At 40.8% G+C, this 19101-nt stretch overlaps 1 protein-coding gene across 1 annotated transcript; it reads right to left on the bottom strand.

Moving 5' to 3' along the window:
- Nucleotides 1-6696: 6696 nt before the first annotated feature.
- Nucleotides 6697-10061, bottom strand: LOC127321956 (uncharacterized). Its single transcript, XM_071825149.1, has 11 exons — nt 10032-10061; nt 9836-9925; nt 9497-9747; nt 9203-9406; nt 9026-9118; nt 8833-8943; nt 8406-8759; nt 8192-8320; nt 7878-8114; nt 7702-7793; nt 6697-6918 (listed from the first exon to the last, which is right to left on the bottom strand). The coding sequence occupies exons 3-10, from the start codon at nt 9671-9673 to the stop codon at nt 7749-7751; spliced, it is 1350 nt and encodes a 449-aa protein (XP_071681250.1). The 5' UTR covers nt 9674-9747; nt 9836-9925; nt 10032-10061; the 3' UTR covers nt 6697-6918; nt 7702-7748.
- Between the last annotated feature and the right edge of the window lie 9040 nt (nt 10062-19101).

Here is a 19101-nt window from a genome sequence, read left to right as displayed (position 1 = left end):
GGGAGAGTTGATAATGTTTGCATTACCGTTAACAATAACCTTGTCCCCGTTGATTTTGTTGTCTTGGATATTGAATGCAATGCATCTTGTCCCATTATATTGGGAAGACCTTTTCTTCGAACTGTTGGTGCTATCATTGATATGAAGGAAGGTAATATTAAATATCAATTTCCTCTCAAGAAAGGTATGGAACACTTCCCTAGAAAGAGAATGAAATTAACTTTTGATTCTATTATTAGAACAAATTATGATGTTGATGCTTCATCTCTTGATAATACTTGATATACACTTTCTGCGCCTAGCTGAAAGGCGTTAAAGAAAAGCGCTTATGGGAGACAACCCATGTTTTTACTACTGCACTTTTATTTTATATTTGAGTCTTGGAAGTTGTTACTACTGTAGCAATCTCTCCTTATCTTAGTTTTGTGCATTGTTGTGCCAAGTAAAGTCTTTCATAGTAAGGTTCATACTAGATTTGGATTACTGCGCAGAAACAGATTTCTTTGCTGTCACGAATCTGGGCCTAATTCTCTGTAGGTAACTCAGAAAATTATGCCGATTTACGTGAGTGATCCCCAGATATGTACGCAACTTTCATTCAATTTGAGCATTTTCATTTGAGCAAGTCTGATGCCTCAATAAAATTCGTATTTACGAACTGTTCTGTTTTGACAGATTCTGCCTTTTATTTCGCATTGCCTGTTTTGCTATGCTTGATGGATTTTTTGTTCCATTAACTTTCAGTAGCTTTGTGCAATGTCCAGAAGTGTTAAGAATGATTGTGTCACCTCTGAACATGTAAATTTTAATTGTGCACTAACCCTCTAATGAGTTGTTTTGAGTTTGGTGTGGAGGAAGTTTTCAACGATCAAGAGAGGGAGATGATACAACATGATCAAGGAGAGTGAAAGCTCTAAGCTTGGGGATGCCCCGGTGGTTCACCCCTTCATATTTCAAGAAGACTCAAGAGTCTAAGCTTGGGGATGCCCAAGGCATCCCCTTCTTCATCGACAACATTATCAGGTTCCTCTAGTGAAACTATATTTTTATTCCATCACATCTTATGCACTTTGCTTGGAGCGTCGGTTTGTTTTTGTTTTTGTTTTTATTTGAATAAAATGGATCCTAGCATTCATTGTGTGGGAGAGAGACACTCTCCGCTGTTGCATATGGACAAATATGTCCTTAGGCTTTACTCATAATATTCATGGCGAAAGTTTCTTCTTCGTTAAATTGTTGTATGGTTGGAAACGGGAAATGTTGCATGTGGTAGTGTATAATAAAATATTTGTAGAAAACTGAGCTTTGATAACTTGATTCTTTGCAAATGTTTTGAGGTATTTAGATGGTAAGGCTTGCTGGATAAATAAGTTAAAATTAGTAGTGGATTGTTGTCTTTAAGCTTGTGCCATACTACAAACTCTATTTAAATAGTTGAAGGTGTAGTTGGACTTGATAGCTTTCCATGTCTGAGAGTTCATCGTAATAACTAAGTTGTGCTGAAGGTCGAGGGAGCTGGCGGGGTACTTGTGCCACCGTGAACGGCCCTCCTTGGAGTAAATTTTAATCATGCTCTTAATGATGAACCTGCTAGTTGTTTGCAATAAGCTTGTGACTTCTTTTTGACTAATATTAAGCTACGGTTTTTGGCACTTCCACCATCCAAATTTGCTAGCCTCTTCGGTACTGTGCATTGCCTTTTGCTCACATCGAGAATTGTGCATACTTCGCCGGTACATCCAAACCCGTGGGAGGACTTTCTCTTGTTCTCCTACACATAAACCCATACATCTCCTCAGAACAGCCACCATACCTACCTACCACATCATTTCCATAGCTGTTCCGAGATATATTGCCATGCAACATCCATTTTACATTACATGCCATGTTTTCATTTATTATTTATATATTGCTTTGCATGATCATATACAGTTGATGTGTGGTTTACCCATGTCACGCTAGATCATTGCACATCCTGCTACACTGGCAGAGGCATACAGTTTCATACATCATGTTTCATTCATTATGAGTTATTTGTACCAAAAAGTGTGTTGTCATATTAGGATGTTGCCCCTAAAAATGAAAAGAGCCATGGAGGCCATCAAAAAGAAAAAAAAAAGAGAAAAGAAAATGAAAAGAAAGAAAAAAATAAAAAAATAAAAAAAGAGGAAAAAAAGAGAATAAAGAAAAAGGAGGCAGCATTACTATCTTTTATCCACACTTGTGCTCATGTTTTAGCACCCGCATTATTCATAGTCATCATTTGTGCTCATGTTTAGCACCTACACTTCATATGAGAGAGTTTTCATGTTTTACTAGTATAACTATGTGGGGAATTTACACTATATAACTTGGGTTGTATATTCCAATGATGAGCCTCCTCAAAAGTGCTCTAGGTCTTCGTGAGCAACCAAGTTGGATGCACCCCCACTAGTTCCATTGGAGAGCTTTCATACACATCTAGCTCTATGTGCATCCGTTGCATGTCAATCACTACTCCTTGCATAGCTTCGATCATAAGGCTTCCTCTTGTATAATGGTCATTTACATCTTTGCAAGCCTTTCTTCCATTTGGCCTTCCAAACCCCCATTAACGTTCTTTATGCCATAACATCCTGGTGCTAATACCAAATGCTTGCGCTCACCGGTTGAGTAGACTTCGAAACAGTTGATTCATGACGTTCATGTTTGTGTTTACTTGACTGAATCCTTCTTATGTTGTGAAAATTTACTTGATGCTTGGAATGAAGGATAGAACTTCTACGCTGAATACTTAACACATCCTTAATGAACTTTGTACGGTTTCATGTCTTTAAAGCAATAGTTCATGAAAAGTTCTAGCTTGTTTAACTCTTGTATTATCATCTCTTATATCAATATAGATACTTGCTTTGAATGATTTGATCTCAGCTCATAAGCTTACAATAGTATGATCAAGGTTATGATGGCATGTCACTCCAGAAATTATCTTTGTTATCGTTTACCTGCTCGGGACGAGCAGAAACTAAGCTTGGGGATGCTGATACGTCTCCGACGTATCGATAATTTCTTATGTTCCATGCCACATTATTGATGATATCTACATGTTTTATGCATACTTTATGTCATATTTATGCATTTTCCGGCACTAACCTATTAACGAGATGCCGAAGAGCCAGTTGATGTTTTCTGCTGTTTTTGGTTTCAGAAATCCTAGTAAGGAAATATTCTCGGAATTGGACGAAATCAACGCCCAGGGGCCTATTTTCACACGAAGCTTCCAGAAGACCGAAGATGATATGAAGTGGGGCCACGAGCTGGCGACACAGCAAGGCGGCGCGGCCCAGCCCTTGGCCGCGCCGGCCTAGCATGTGGGGCCCTCGTGTGGCCCCCTAACCTATCTCCTCCGCCTACTTATAGCCTTCGTCGCGAAACCCCCAGTACCGAGAGCCACGATACGGAAAACCTTCCAGAGACGCCGCCGCCGCCAATCCCATCTCGGGGGATTCAGGAGATCGCCTCCGGCACCCTGCCGGAGAGGGGAATCATCTCCCGGAGGACTCTTCACCGCCATGGTCGCCTCCGGAGTGATGAGTGAGTAGTTCACCCCTGGACTATGGGTCCATAGCAGTAGCTAGATGGTCGTCTTCTCCTAATTGTGCTTCATTGTCGGGTCTTATGAGCTGCCTAACATGATCAAGATCATCTATCTGTAATGCTATATGTTGTGTTTGTTGGGATCCGATGGATAGAGAATACTATGCTATGTTGATTATCAATCTATTACCTATGTGTTGTTTATGATCTTGCATGCTCTCCGTTATTAGTAGAGGCTCTGGCCAAGTTTTTACTCTTAACTCCAAGAGGGAGTATTTATGCTCGATAGTGGCTTCATGCCTCCATTAAATCTGGGACAGTGACAGAAAGTTCTAAGGTTGTGGATGTGTTGTTGCCACTAGGGATAAAACATTGATGCTATGTCCGAGGATGTAGTTATTGATTACATTATGCACCATACTTAATGCAATTGTCTGTTGTTTGCAACTTAATACTGGAAGGGGTTCGGATGATAACTTGAAGGTGGACTTTTTAGGCATAGATGCATGCTGGATAGCGGTCTATGTAATTTTTCGTAATGCCCAATTAAATCTCACAATACTCATCATATCATGTATGTGCATGGTCATGCCCTCTTTATTTGTCAATTGCCCAACTGTAATTTGTTCACCCAACATGCTATTTATCTTACGGGAGAGACACCTCTAGTGAACTGTGGACCCCGGTCCATTCTTTTAATCGAATACAATCTACTGCAATACTTGTTCTACTGTTTTCTGCAAACAATCATCATCCACACTATACATCTAATCCTTTGTTACAGCAAGCCGGTGAGATTGACAACCTCACTGTTTCGTTGGGGCAATGTACTTTGGTTGTGTTGTGCAAGTTCCACGTTGGCGCCGGAATCCCTGGTGTTGCGCCGCACTACATCTCGCCGCCATCAACCTTCAACTTGCTTCTTGGCTCCTACTGGTTCGATAAACCTTGGTTTCTTACTGAGGGAAAACTTGCCGTTGTACGCATCACACCTTCCTCTTGGGGTTCCCAACGGACACGTGTTGTACGCGTATCAGGAAGCAATTCTATGATTAATACCATATTTAGCAAGAGTTTTTCTAAAACCACCATGAATAAAATGAGAACCCCCATCAGTCATAATATATCTAGGAACTCCAAATTGAGGAAAAATAATATCTAGAAGCGTTTTTAAAGAGGTCTCACCATCAACACTTTTTGTGGGTATGGCTTCCACCCATTTAGTAACATAATCAACAGCAACAAGTATATGAGTGTTACCTTCTGAAGAGGGAAAAGGTCCCATGAAGTCAAATCCCCAACAATCGAACGGTAACAAGAGTATAATTCATAGGCATTTCATTGCGTCTGGAGATATTACCAACCCTTTGGCATTCATCACAAGATAAAATAAACTTCCTTGCATCTTTGAAGAGAGTTGGCCAATAAAAACCTGATTGTAGAACCTTTTGCGCGGTTCTATCTCCGGCGTGATGTCCTCCATAAGCACTACTGATGTCTACTTCCCCCTCCTTTTCCTGTAGACAGTGTTGGGCCTCCAAGAGCAGAGGTTTGTAGAACAGCAGCAAGTTTTCCCTTAAGTGGATCACCCAAGGTTTATCGAACTCAGGGAGGAAGAGGTCAAAGATATCCCTCTCATGCAACCCTGCAACCACAAAGCAAGAAGTCTCTTGTGTCCCCAACACACCAAATAGGTGCACTAGTTCGGCGAAGAGATAGTGAAATACAGGTGGTATGAATATATATGAGCAGTAGTAACGGTGCCAGAAAATAGGTTGCTGGCGTGTAGTTGATGGTGGTAGTATTGCAGCAGTAGTAACACAGTAAAACAGTAAACAAGCAGTAGTAACGCAGCAGTATTTAGGAACAAGGCCTAGGGATTACACTTTCACTAGTGGACACTCTCAACATTGATCACATAACAGAATAGATAAATGCATACTCTACACTTTTGTTGGATGATGAACACATTGCGTAGGATTACACGAACCCTCAATGCCGGAGTTAACAAGCTCCACAATTAGATGTTCATATTTAAGTAACCTTATAGTGTAAGATAGATCAAAAGACTAAACCAAGTACTAACATAGCATGCACACTGTCACCTTCATGCATATGTAGGAGGAATAGATCACATCAATACTATCATAGCAATAGTTAACTTCATAATCTACAAGAGATCATAATCATAGCCTACGCCAAGTACTAACACGGATGCACACACTGTCACCATTACATCGTGCAGGAGGAATAGAACTACTTTAATAACATTGCTAGAGTAGCACATAGATAAATTGTGATACAAACACATTGCAACCATAAAGAGATATAAATAAGCACCTCACTATGCCATTCATCAGTGAATAAGTATTCTGTGAAATATAGCCTAAGAGACCCACACGGTGCACACACTGTCACCTTTACACAAGTGGGACAAGGAGTCTCCGGAGATCACATAAGTAAAACTCACTTGACTAGCATAATAACATCTAGATTACAAGCATCATCATATGAATCTCAATCATGTAAGGCAGCTCATGAGATTATTGTATTGAAGTACATGGGAGAGAGATGAACCACATAGCTACCGGTACAGCCCCGAGCCTCGATGGAGAACTACTCCCTCCTCATGGGAGCAGCAGCGGTGATGAAGATGGCGGTCACTACACCACAGCATTTGAACCCCAACAGATAAGTTGGTCGGGGAAACCCCTTTTACCGACCAAAAGTTGGTCGGGAATTACTTTTGCCGACCGATTTTGTTGGTCACTGTAAGTCCGGTCGGCATATGTCTTTCCCGACCGACATAGAATTACCGACCGACTGTTGGACACCATTGCCAAGGCTTTCCCGACCGACATTTCTTTTCCGACCAACATTTCTTTTCCGACCGACATTTCTTCGCCGACCAACGGTTGGACAACACAAGCATTGCCGACCGATTTTCTGTTGGCCCTCATCGTGAATGGCAAAAATCATTATATTCACATATATCCACACTAGTATACATTCATATCCTCTAAAAAATGCCATGGGGAGGTAAAGAACAACCATCAATAATGATATGCATTAAGTTCATACAACAATGATTGTTCATATGTTCTCAACTCATTATAGCATAATCAAGTTTACAAAATAAGAGCTTGTCGCCGCATAACCAGGTTTACAAAATGGAAGCCAAATGATTACCATATAACCAGTCTTACAAAATGATAACAGAAAGGTAGCCTATGAGACCAAATTTACTCCATTACACAACTCATCTTGTTGATGGGAAACATCCAGCTACTTGGTGGTTTGCGGCAACCATTTTGCATGATAATTCATATTTGAATGGGACATCTGCACAAACAAGTACAATGTGATACAGTTAGCAAACTAGTGAAGGAAGCATGTAAATGGTGGATCACTTGGATACTAAGACTAGTAGCATGAACATGAGGTTACCATGACATACTATTAGATTGAGCTATGTAGCACATCAAGAAACCACCTACTGAAGGAAGCATAAAACAGACTAGATACGCACTGTCTTCCCGCACCGCCTCTTCAGCTGAATCCACTCACATCTTCCCTCAATTCACTGAAGGAAGCAAGCTACAATCTTCTATATTTTGGTGCTGCCTTATATTTTGTTTTATTTCATTACATTTGAAAGCAACACAGGAGAGGACAGCTAACCAACTAGACTAGGTTCGCTTCTTGTCAAGTACACAGAATTCATTCTATTGATTCTTGTTTCCTTCCATATTACAGAGTATATGAAACAGTCTTGTATTTTATTCTATTTAGAACAGTGCATCACAGAACAAGGGTGACTGCCTGGCCAGTTGCGAGTTGTGCCAAACGATGTGTGTGGTTGATTAAAAAATCTCCAGTACAGAAGAACACTGGTATTCAGATTACTACGAACTGCACACTAGGAAATCATCACATATTGGCTCAAACAGATTAGACGAACAAAATCATCCGAGAGTGCAAAACTTGTGGCTTTGAACTAGAACAGCTAGTATAAAGAAAAGAATCAGTACACGAGGTGCCTCTTAAAATCAAACCAACAAGACAACTAACGTGGGCTTTGCATGAATTCCAAATAGCATACATGCGGCTTGGAGATTTACTCACATCATCTTCAGTTTCTCTCCTCAAAACTGATTTTCAACCGAAATACCTCAGCGACGAGATGAGCCAGACGCTGCTGGTTTGTAGGGCTTCATCTATCAAAAATGTTGCAGCTCAGCATAACACAAACGACAAAACATATGATGTGGATAAAACACACATGCATGAATGGCGATTACCTTGCTAGATGGCCATGCAATGGACCTTGTGACAGCATCACCGATGTATCTTAAATCATCATACTGATATGGCAGCGTAGCACCCCTTTTAATCGCAACATTCACAATTACCTCATAAGTCGCAGGCCCAAGGGGCTCCCCACCCACAAGTGTGTCTGGATCAACTGAGAGAACTGTTGCCTTAGCAACAGGAGATTCAGGACCAGTCCAAGAGTATAGAAGCACATCCATCCCTATCTGAAAAGAACAATATTTAAGAAACATGGAAGCCAGAAACATTTTTTATATGCAGCAAGGATGAGTGAGAAGATTGCAAGGCTTTCATCTTGGTGTGTTAAAGAGTCTTTTAGATTTGCAACACCTCTTCTCTGAAGATAGTCATCTTCCTCGTCCTCTTCATCATCTTCCATGTCATTATCTTCCCCAAGTTCAATTCTTGAGTTCTGCCAAAAACAGTATGTAACTTACTACATGCATGATGAATATGTAATGCAATGAACAGATTACGTATGCAAAATAGTTCATTACTTGTCGAGAATTAGAACCATCTTGCGAGCTGGGAGTCTCCAAATTACGCCCTCCTGGTGAAGCTAACATTTGTTGCATCTTATGCATTTGTTCCCGCATTTGTTGCATCTGGTCCTCCAAAGTGTTCATCCGGTGTTCAGCTTCTCGACGAGCTACCATTTCAACTAGAACCCTTGTACTCACTTTACCCCGTGTATCCGGTGTGCCCACATCTTGAGGTGTCGGCCCTAGACCTAATACACGGATACGACCCCTTGGCTCTTTCATTCCAACAGCTCGTGCAAACAGATCACCTTCTTTCAAACTTTTTTCCTTCCAGTCAGGGTGTTCATCAACTGCCTGGAGGAGTTTATTCTGCAGAATGCATTACATTTACTTTAATATAATCTCTAAGTGATACAAAAGGTATATGGCAAAAAATACATACAATAATTGGAGCTGCCTGTTGCACGTGTTGTCCTTTTTGAGGTCCTTTCTTGAGCGTATGTGTTCTGATATACACTTCATCTCTCCGAGGAGCATATCCAAGTTCATCAGCCTACACAAATTTGTTGTTTCCAAGTATTATTAGTCCTTGAAACAAAGTGGCATCTATTTTCATATTGGGACAATATTCTTACCATTTCTTGGGTAACACGGGCATGACTCTTGCTGCCAGCTGTATGAGGCACAGTTGACTTGGCGCGATTCTCTTTGGCTGTAGAACTGCGAACCTGCCAGGATTTGCATTTGCATTCAAATTTACACCAATTTGCATTTATATTTGATCCTGCAAGAATATGGGAAGGCTAACTTACTTCGAATTCAGGAGATCTCCAATATTTAAGAAGGTCCTTCCAATCAGCTTCACTAATTCTGTCATCACATCTAGGCATAAGCTCTTCATCAGTCAATTCAGGATCAAACTTTGTCTTCTTTAAATCTGCCTTCCATTCCTTCCATTTTCTCTGTGAAGTGTTAATGACATATTTCAGAGCAGTTGAGTCCAGCTCATAAAATGCCTGTTCAAATGAAGTGTCAATGGCATGTTTCAGATGATGCTCAGCTAGATGGCTTTAAGTAGAACACATAAGTTGTAAATTATGTAATACCTGTAAGTGATCCCACACTAGCAACTTCTTTTCTTCATCAACATCTCTCCAATCTATAGTTTTGGGTGGTATATGCTTCCTGACCAGAGTGCCAATGAAATTGGCAAATTCAGTTGCATCTGGCCCAATTGGCTGGCCATACACATTGAATGGAATTTTGATTTTTGGCTTATTCATCCTTGCATATATGTTAGCCTTTTTAGTTATCGTTCGCCCACCTTTGTCACCATCAACAAGCTTGGTAGTGATCTCTGCACATTAAGCAAATTAACTGAGATAACTAGAGATATTCTAGCTAGTTAGAATAGGCTATAATCTGAAACAATTATAACCTACTACCTTTGGAAGGTTGGTCTGTAGGATTTGCATTATCACTTTCATTTGTTCCCCTGGACCTCAAAACACGTCTTTCAGTTGTATTTTCAAGTGCTGAGGAGGGTGCCTGCATAGATATGTCACAATTATAAGCTACATTAGCAAGAAAAGGACTAGCACAACAAGAAAATGAACTGAGATAGATATGTCACAATTATACCTTTCGTTTTCTCTGTTTTGGGGGTCGGCTTGCTTCGCAGACATCTTTAAGTTCAGCACTTGTTCGGCGTAATCCTAGGCGTGCCATCCTTTCCTCATTTTCTGCAACCATCCTGTTTCTAGCTAGTTCATACTCAACTTGTGCTAGCTGTTCATCAGTGACCATCACATCTTTACTCTTTCCTCTTCCGCTTGCCATTTTTCCTGCAAAAGACCAATATATGAATACATTGCTGAAAATATGAAGCATAAGAGAATAATTGTACACATGGCTTACTTTTTCTTAACAACTAGTCCATCAATATCTGTCCTACTAGAAAATACAAAATTAGGCTGTAGTTCTATTTTTAAATATCAGCACCACACAACAATATTTAAATAAGCAGCCAAGTTTATCATGTAGAAATAATAGTGGCACCCATCACTATACACTGTAGGAATAAAGATACAGAAAGCAGTCAAGATTATTTTGCAAGACTAACTAATATAACAACATGCCAATCATGAGATGTTCAGCACTAACAGTTCAGTGCTAAATAAGAAGGGCGTGCAAAAGCAATCAACAACAGAAATAGGATACAAATCATTCATGCCATGGTGCAGAACCAAGATGTAATTACGAATTGCCTTTGACAAAGGCCAACAAACAGTTGTCAAATGTTGTTCTCAGGTTAGCAATCTTTTCAGATGTGATTAAACCAGCCATCATATATTTGTAATTGCATGATGCATTTGTGGTCACACATAAGTGGAGCAGCTTCCTCATAAATTTAGTTTTTTTTTCTCAAAACGAATTCCTTGTTCAGGTTTAGAAATTATACAATGGAACCTAACATTTTATTTTTATGGCCTCTACATGTTCTGCTTTGTGAAACATAGTCAGATGGAAAGGAAAATAGAGCGAGCTTCTCTGTATTGATCTCAAGACGCGGCATCTACAGCTTGATCATTTTAATGAAGTACAAAACTGCTGATTCTACGGAAACAATGTCTCAAGGCCGCGACCTACGACTTCACCCGAAAAAAATACGAGTCTGTACTGCTGCATCCAAAACAAGAAGGAAACAAGGGCCTGCCCCCATCTACAATAAGAAAGAAGCACACGTTTTGCCTCGGCGAGAGTATCACGACCACACGCGCATAAAATCCAAACGAGAGCATCACAATCAAAGAACGCCCTTCTTTAAATTTAGCGATTGTGCGAGCGCCAGCACGAAGCACGAATCGAAGCTGAACATATAAGAATGAATCAATTAGGGCTGCGAGTTTCTCACCGGGCGTTTCTGCACTAGGTTGTTGCGTCCCCACTAGGAGATCTCGAGAAAACGGCTTGGGGAGCTTCGTCTCGGACGAAAGGGGCCTGCCGCGGCAGAGTGTGTGGACGAAGGAGCCTCACCGGACGCTCAGGTATCACCGTCGGCCGGAGAGAGCAACTGCCGGCGGAGATCGATTGAGCGGTGGCGATGGAGGGAGGGACTGGAGGACGACCTGGAGAGGCGGCGGCGGCCTCGCCGGCCGATGAGGACCACTGGGAGAGGAGGCGGCGGCCTCGCTGGCCGATGGACGGAGAGAGCTCGAAAGCTCGGCGGCGGAGAGAGCGCGTGAGTGTGGCGGCGGAGAGAGCGCGTGAGGCCGATTTGGGGGAGAATTTGGGGGCGGTCTGTGCCAATAGGGTTTGGAGCTGAACAAAAATAAAGAGGGAAATTTTGGTGGACTGGGCCATTTTGGCGCTAAGATTTTCAGTTTCCCGCGCGTCGGCCCATGGCTGGCCACATGTTGGTCGGAAATACACTTGCCGACCGATAGTTGGACACCCATGTAGGAAATACCGACCAACAATTCGACGGTACGAATACCGACCGACTAACAGACGATGTAGTATTTCTTTGCCGACCATCTGTTCGTTAGTACTTTTCCCGACCAACAGTCCATCGTCAATAGTGACTTTTACCGACCAACGTCAGTAGGGAATTCAGTGCTGTGGTGTAGTGGGTGGAGATGGCAGCGGTGTCGATGGAGAAGCCTTCCGGGGGCACTTCCCCGTTCCGGCGGCGTGCCGGAACAGAGACTCCTGTCCCCCAGATCTTGGCGTCGCGGTGGCGGCGGCTCTGGAAGGTTTCTGTGGGTTTCGTCGAACGTATCAGGGTTTTCGATCCAGGGGCTTTATATAGGCAAAGAGGCGGCGCAGGAGGGTCGAAGGGGCGACGACACCATAGGGCGGCGCGGCCAGGGCCTGGGCCGCGCCGGCCTACGGTCTGGGGGCCCAGTGCCCCCCCTCTGGTCCTTCCCGGGTGTTCTGGATGCTTCCGGTGAAAATAGGAACTTGGGCGTTGATTTCGTCCGATTCCGAGAATATTTCGTTACTAGGATTTCTGAAACCAAAAACAGCAGAAAACAGGAACTGGCACTTCGGCATCTTGTTAATAGGTTAGTTCCAGAAAATGCACGAATATGACATAAAGTGTGCATAAAACATGTAGATAACATCAATAATTTGGCATGGAACACAAGAAATTATCGATACGTCGGAGACGTATCAGCATCCCCAAGCTTAGTTCTGCTCGTCCCGAGCAGGTAAAACGATAACAAAGATAATTTCTGGAGTGACATGCCATCATAAACTTGATCATACTATTTGTAAAGCATATGTAGTGAATGCAGCGATCAAAACAATGTATATGACATGAGTAAACAAGTGAATCATATAGCAAAGACTTTTCATGAATAGCACTTCAAGACAAGCATCAATAAGTCTTGCATAAGAGTTAACTCATAAAGCAATAATTCATAGTAAAGGCATTGAAGCAACACAAAAGAAGATTAAGTTTCAGCGGTTGTTTTCAACTCATAACATGTATATCTCATGGATATTGTCAACATAGAGTAATATAATAAGTGCAATATGCAAGTATGTAGGAATCAATGCACAGTTCACACAAATGTTTGCTTCTTGAGATGGAGAGAAATAGGTGAACTGACTCAACATTGAAAGTAAAAGAATGGTCCTCCATAGAGGAAAAGCATCGATTGCTATATTTGTGCTAGAGCTTTGATTTTGAAAACATGAAACAATTTTGTCAACGGTAGTAATAAAGCATATGTATCATGTAAATTATATCTTACAAGTTGCAAGCCTCATGCATAGTATACTAATAGTGCCCGCACCTTGTCCTAATTAGCTTGGACTACCGGATCATCACAATGCACATGTTTTAACCAAGTGTCACAAAGGGGTACCTCTATGCCGCCTGTACAAAGGTCTAAGGAGAAAGCTCGCATTGGATTTCTCGCTATTGATTATTCTCAACTTAGACATCCATACCGGGACAACATAGACAACAGATAATGGACTCCTCTTTTATGCATAAGCATGTAACAACAATTAATAATTTTCTCATATGAGATTGAGGATATATGTCCAAAACTGAAACTTCCACCATGGATCATGGCTTTAGTTAGCGGCCCAATGTTCTTCTCTAACAATATGCATGCTTAACCATAAGGTGGTAGATCTCTCTTACTTCAGACAAGACGAACATGCATAGCAACTCACATGAAATTCAACAAAGAGTAGTTGATGGCGTCCCCAGTGAACATGGTTATCGCACAACAAGCAACTTAATAAGAGATAAAGTGCATAATTACATATTCAATACCACAATAGTTTTTAAGCTATTTGTCCCATGAGCTATATATTGCAAAGGTGAATGATGGAATTTTAAAGGTAGCACTCAAGCAATTTACTTTGGAATGGCGGAAAATACCATGTAGTAGGTAGGTATGGTGGACACAAATGGCATAGTGGTTGGCTCAATTATTTTGGATGCATGAGAAGTATTCCCCCTCGATACAAGGTTTAGGCTAGCAAGGCTTATTTGAAACAAACACAAGGATGAACCGGTGCAGCAAAACTCACATAAAAGACATATTGAAAACATTATAAGACTCTACACCGTCTTCCTTGTTGTTCAAACTCAATACTAGGAATTATCTAGACCTTAGAGAAACCAAATATGCAAACCAAATTTTAGCATGCTCTATGTATTTCTTCATTAATGGGTGCAAAGCATATGATGCAAGAGCTTAAACATGAGCACAACAATTGCCAAGTATCACATTACCCAAGACATTAATAGCAATTACTACATGTATCATTTTCCAATTCCAACCATATAACAATTTATCGAAGAAGAAACTTCGCCATGAATATTAAAAGCTAAGAACACATGTGTTCATATGCAACAGCGGAGCGTGTCTCTCTCCCACACAAGCATGATGTAATCCAATTTATTCAAACACAAACAAAAATAAGAAACATACAGACGCTCCAAGCAAAACACATAAGATGTGACCGAATAAAAATATAGTTTCAGGAGAAGGAACCTGATAATTTGTCGATGAAGAAGGGGATGCCCAAGGCATCCCCAAGCTTAGACGCTTGAGTCTTCTTGATATATGCAGGGGTGAACCACCGGGGCATCCCCAAGCTTAGAGCTTTCACTCTTCTTGATCATAGTATATCATCCTCCTCTCTTGACCCTTGAAAACTTCCTTCACACCAAACTTCTCATAAACTTCATTAGAGGGGTTAGTACATAATCAAAAACTCACATGTGTCAGAGGTGACACAATCATTCTTAACACTTTTGGACATTGCTCAAAGCTACTAGAAGGTAATGGAACAAAGGAATCCACCCAACACAGCGAAAGAAGCAATGCGAAATAAAAGGCAGAATCTGTCAAAACAGAACAGTCCGTAAAGACGAATTTCTAATAAATACTTCCATTGCTCAAATCAGAAAACTCAAAACTAATGAAAGTTGCGTACATATCTGAGGAACACGCACGTAAATTGGCATATTTTTCTGATTTTTCTACAGAGAAAACAGCCTAGATTTGTGACAGATAGAAATCTGTTTCTGCGCAGAAATTCAAATCTAGTATCAACCTTTGATTAGAGGCTTCACTTGGCACAACAAAACACAAAACTAAGATAAGGAGAGGTTGCTACAGTAGTAAACAACTTCCAAGACACAAATATAAAACAAAGTACTGTAGCAAAATAACACATGGGTTATCTCCCAAGAAGTTCTTTCTTTATAGCCGTTAAGATGGGCTCAGCAGTTTTAATGATGCACTCGCAAGAAATAGTATTTGAAGCAAAAGAGAGCATCAAGAGGCAAATTCAAAACAAATTTAAGTCTAACATGCTTCCTATGCATAGGAATCTTGTAAATAAACAAGTTCATGAAGAGCAAAGTAACAAGCATAGGAAGATAAAACAAGTGTAGCTTCAAAAATTTCAGCACATAGAGAGGTATTTTAGTAACATGAAAATTTCTACAACCATATTTTCCTCTCTCATAATAACTTTCAGTAGCAACATGAGCAAACTCAACAATATAACTATCACATAAAGCATTCTTATCATGAGTCTCATGCATAAAATTATTACTCTCCACATAAGCATAATCAATTTTACTAGTAATAGTGGGAGCAAATTCAACAAAGTAGCTATCACTATTATTTTCATTATCAAATATAGGAGGCATATTGTAATCATAATCAAATTTATCCTCCATAGCAGGTGGTACCATAAGACTACTATCATTATAATCATCATAAATAGGAGGTAAAGTATCATCAAAGTAAATTTTCTCCTCAATGCTTGGGGGACTAAAAAGATCATGCTCATCAAAACCAGCTTCCCCAAGCTTAGAACTTTCTATATCATTATCAACAATGGTGTTCAAAGCGTTCATACTAATATTACTACCAGCATGCAAATAAGATTCCATAGGTTTTTTAATTTTCGCATCAAACAATCCATGTTTTAAATCAGGAAATAGAATAAGAAGATCATTCTTGTCCATTATGCCAAACTAGTGTAAACAAGAAACAAAAAGATGCAATTGCAGGATCTAAAGGAAATAGCTTCGAGTACTTACAACAGCGGAAAATAGCTTGGTAGCCGAGGTCCGGAGTGTGAGTACCTTTTACCTTTCCTCCCCGGCAACGGCGCCAGAAAAATAGCTTGATGTCTACTTCCCCCTCCTTTTCCTGTAGACAGTGTTGGGCCTCCAAGAGCAGAGGTTTGTAGAACAGCAGCAAGTTTTCCCTTAAGTGGATCACCCAAGGTTTATCGAACTCAGGGAGGAAGAGGTCAAAGATATCCCTCTCATGCAACCCTGCAACCACAAAGCAAGAAGTCTCTTGTGTCCCCAACACACCAAATAGGTGCACTAGTTCGGCGAAGAGATAGTGAAATACAGGTGGTATGAATATATATGAGCAGTAGTAACGGTGCCAGAAAATAGCTTGCTGGCGTGTAGTTGATGGTGGTAGTATTGCAGCAGTAGTAACACAAAGAAACAAAGAAACAAGCAGTAGTAACGCAGCAGTATTTAGGAACAAGGCCTAGGGATTACACTTTCACTAGTGGACACTCTCAACATTGATCACATAACAGAATAGATAAATGCATACTCTACACTTTTGTTGGATGATGAACACATTGCGTAGGATTACACGAACCCTCAATGCCGGAGTTAACAAGCTCCACAATTAGATGTTCATATTTAAGTAACCTTATAGTGTAAGATAGATCAAAAGACTAAACCAAGTACTAACATAGCATGCACACTGTCACCTTCATGCATATGTAGGAGGAATAGATCACATCAATACTATCATAGCAATAGTTAACTTCATAATCTACAAGAGATCATAATCATAGCCTACGCCAAGTACTAACACGGATGCACACACTGTCACCATTACATCGTGCAGGAGGAATAGAACTACTTTAATAACATTGCTAGAGTAGCACATAGATAAATTGTGATACAAACACATTGCAACCATAAAAAGATATAAATAAGCACCTCACTATGCCATTCATCAGTGAATAAGTATTCTGTGAAATATAGCCTAAGAGACCCACACGGTGCACACACTGTCACCTTTACACACGTGGGACAAGGAGTCTCCGGAGATCACATAAGTAAAACTCACTTGACTAGCATAATGACATCTAGATTACAAGCATCATCATATGAATCTCAATCATGTAAGGCAGCTCATGAGATTATTGTATTGAAGTACATGGGAGAGAGATGAACCACATAGCTACCGGTACAGCCCCGAGCCTCGATGGAGAACTACTCCCTCCTCATGGGAGCAGCAGCGGTGATGAAGATGGCGGTGGAGATGGCAGCGGTGTCGATGGAGAAGCCTTCCGGGGGCACTTCCCCGTTCCGGCGGCGTGCCGGAACAGACTCTGTCCCAGATCTTGGCGTCGCGGTGGCGGCGGCTCTGGAAGGTTTCTGTGGGTTTCGTCGAACGTATCAGGGTTTTCGATCCAGGGGCTTTATATAGGCGAAGAGGCGGCGCAGGAGGGTCGAAGGGGCGACGACACCATAGGGCGGCGCGGCCAGGGCCTGGGCCGCGCCGGCCTATAGTTTGGGGGCCCAGTGCCCCCCCTCTGGTCCTTCCCGGGTGTTCTGGATGCTTCCGGTGAAAATAGGAACTTGGGCGTTGATTTCGTCCGATTCCGATAATATTTCGTTACTAGGATTTCTGAAACCAAAAACAGCAGAAAACAGGAACTGGCACTTCGGCATCTTGTTAATAGGTTAGTTCCAGAAAATGCACGAATATGACATAAAGTGTGCATAAAACATGTAGATAACATCAATAATGTGGCATGGAACACAAGAAATTATCGATACGTCGGAGACGTATCAACTACCATGACATTTACTCAATATCTCTTGTTGTTCATATTCGGGAACACATCTTCGCAGAATACCATCCACTCCTTCTTTATATAAGTGTGGGTCATCCCAGAAATAATGCCTCAAGTCATAAAAGAATTTCCTCCTTTGCTCAGCTGAAAAGGTTGGAGGCAAGTACTTGGAAACAATAAAGTTAGCATAATCAGCATACCAAGGGCTATCTCGCGAGCTCACCTTTAATACAGCCAATTGTTCATTTGGAAAACTATCATTAACAGGAACAGGATCATAAGCAATATTTTCCAATCTAGACAAATTATCAGCAACAGGATTATCAGCACCTTTCCTATCTACAATATGCAAATCAAATTCTTGCAACAGAAGCACCCATCTAATAAGCCTTGGCTTAGCATCTTTCTTTTGCACAAGGTATCTGATTGCAGCATGATCAGTATGAATTATAACTTTTGAATCAACAATATAAGATCTAAACTTATCACAGGCAAAGACTACAGCTAACAATTCTTTTTCAGTTGTAGCATAATTTTTTGAGCAGCATCAAGGGTTTTCCTAGCATAATGAATAACATTCAATTTTTTATCTACTCGCTGTCCAAGAACAGCGCCTACAACAAAATCACTAGCATCACACATAATTTCAAAAGGTAAGTTCCAATTAGGAGGTTCAACTATAGGTGCAGTTGTTAAGGCTTTCTTTAGAGTTTCAAAAGCTTCCTTACAATCATCATCAAAAACAAAAGGTACATCTTTTTGAAGAAGATTAGTAAGAGGCTTTGAAATCTTGGAGAAGTCTTTAATAAACCTCCTATAAAACCCAGCATGACCAAGAACACTACGAATACCTTTAACATCCCTAGGGTAGGGCATCTTCTCAATTGCTTCAACTTTAGCTCTATCAACTTCAATACCTCTCTCGGAAATTTTATGTCCCAATACAATTCCTTCATTAACCATAAAGTGGCATTTCTCCCAATTAAGAACAAGGTTAGTTTCTTCACACCTCTGCAAAACTTTATCAAGGTTCCGCAAGCAATTATCAAAAAATTTCCCATAGACAGAAAAATCATCCATGAATACCTCTATAATATTCTCGCAAAAGCCATGAAAAATAGCAGACATGCATCTTTGAAAAGTAGCAGGAGCATTACATAAACCAAAAGGCATGCGTCTATAAGCATAAGTTCCATAGGGACAAGTGAAAGTGGTTTTCTCTTGATCCTTAGTTTTATGACAATTTGTGAAAACCCAGAATAACCATCAAGAAAGCAAAAATGAGTATTTTTGGATAACCTTTCTAACATTTGATCAATAAAAG

Source organism: Lolium perenne, chromosome 2, assembly GCF_019359855.2.
Source record: "Lolium perenne isolate Kyuss_39 chromosome 2, Kyuss_2.0, whole genome shotgun sequence".
NCBI classification, from domain to species: domain Eukaryota; kingdom Viridiplantae; phylum Streptophyta; class Magnoliopsida; order Poales; family Poaceae; genus Lolium; species Lolium perenne.
Note: the sequence above shows the minus strand (reverse complement) of the source record. Positions and strands in the feature narration are given on the sequence as shown.

Bases quoted from the DNA above. Each gene is read 5' to 3' on its own strand.
- LOC127321956 (XM_071825149.1), bottom strand. From the start codon at position 9,673: ATGAATAAGCCAAAAATCAAAATTCCATTCAATGTGTATGGCCAGCCA. The intron at 9,407-9,496 runs GTATTACATAAT...TCATTTGAACAG, and splicing joins TAGTGTGGGATCACTTACAG to GCATTTTATGAGCTGGACTC. The intron at 8,115-8,191 runs GCAATCTTCTCA...TGTTCTTTTCAG, and splicing joins CACACCAAGATGAAAGCCTT to ATAGGGATGGATGTGCTTCT.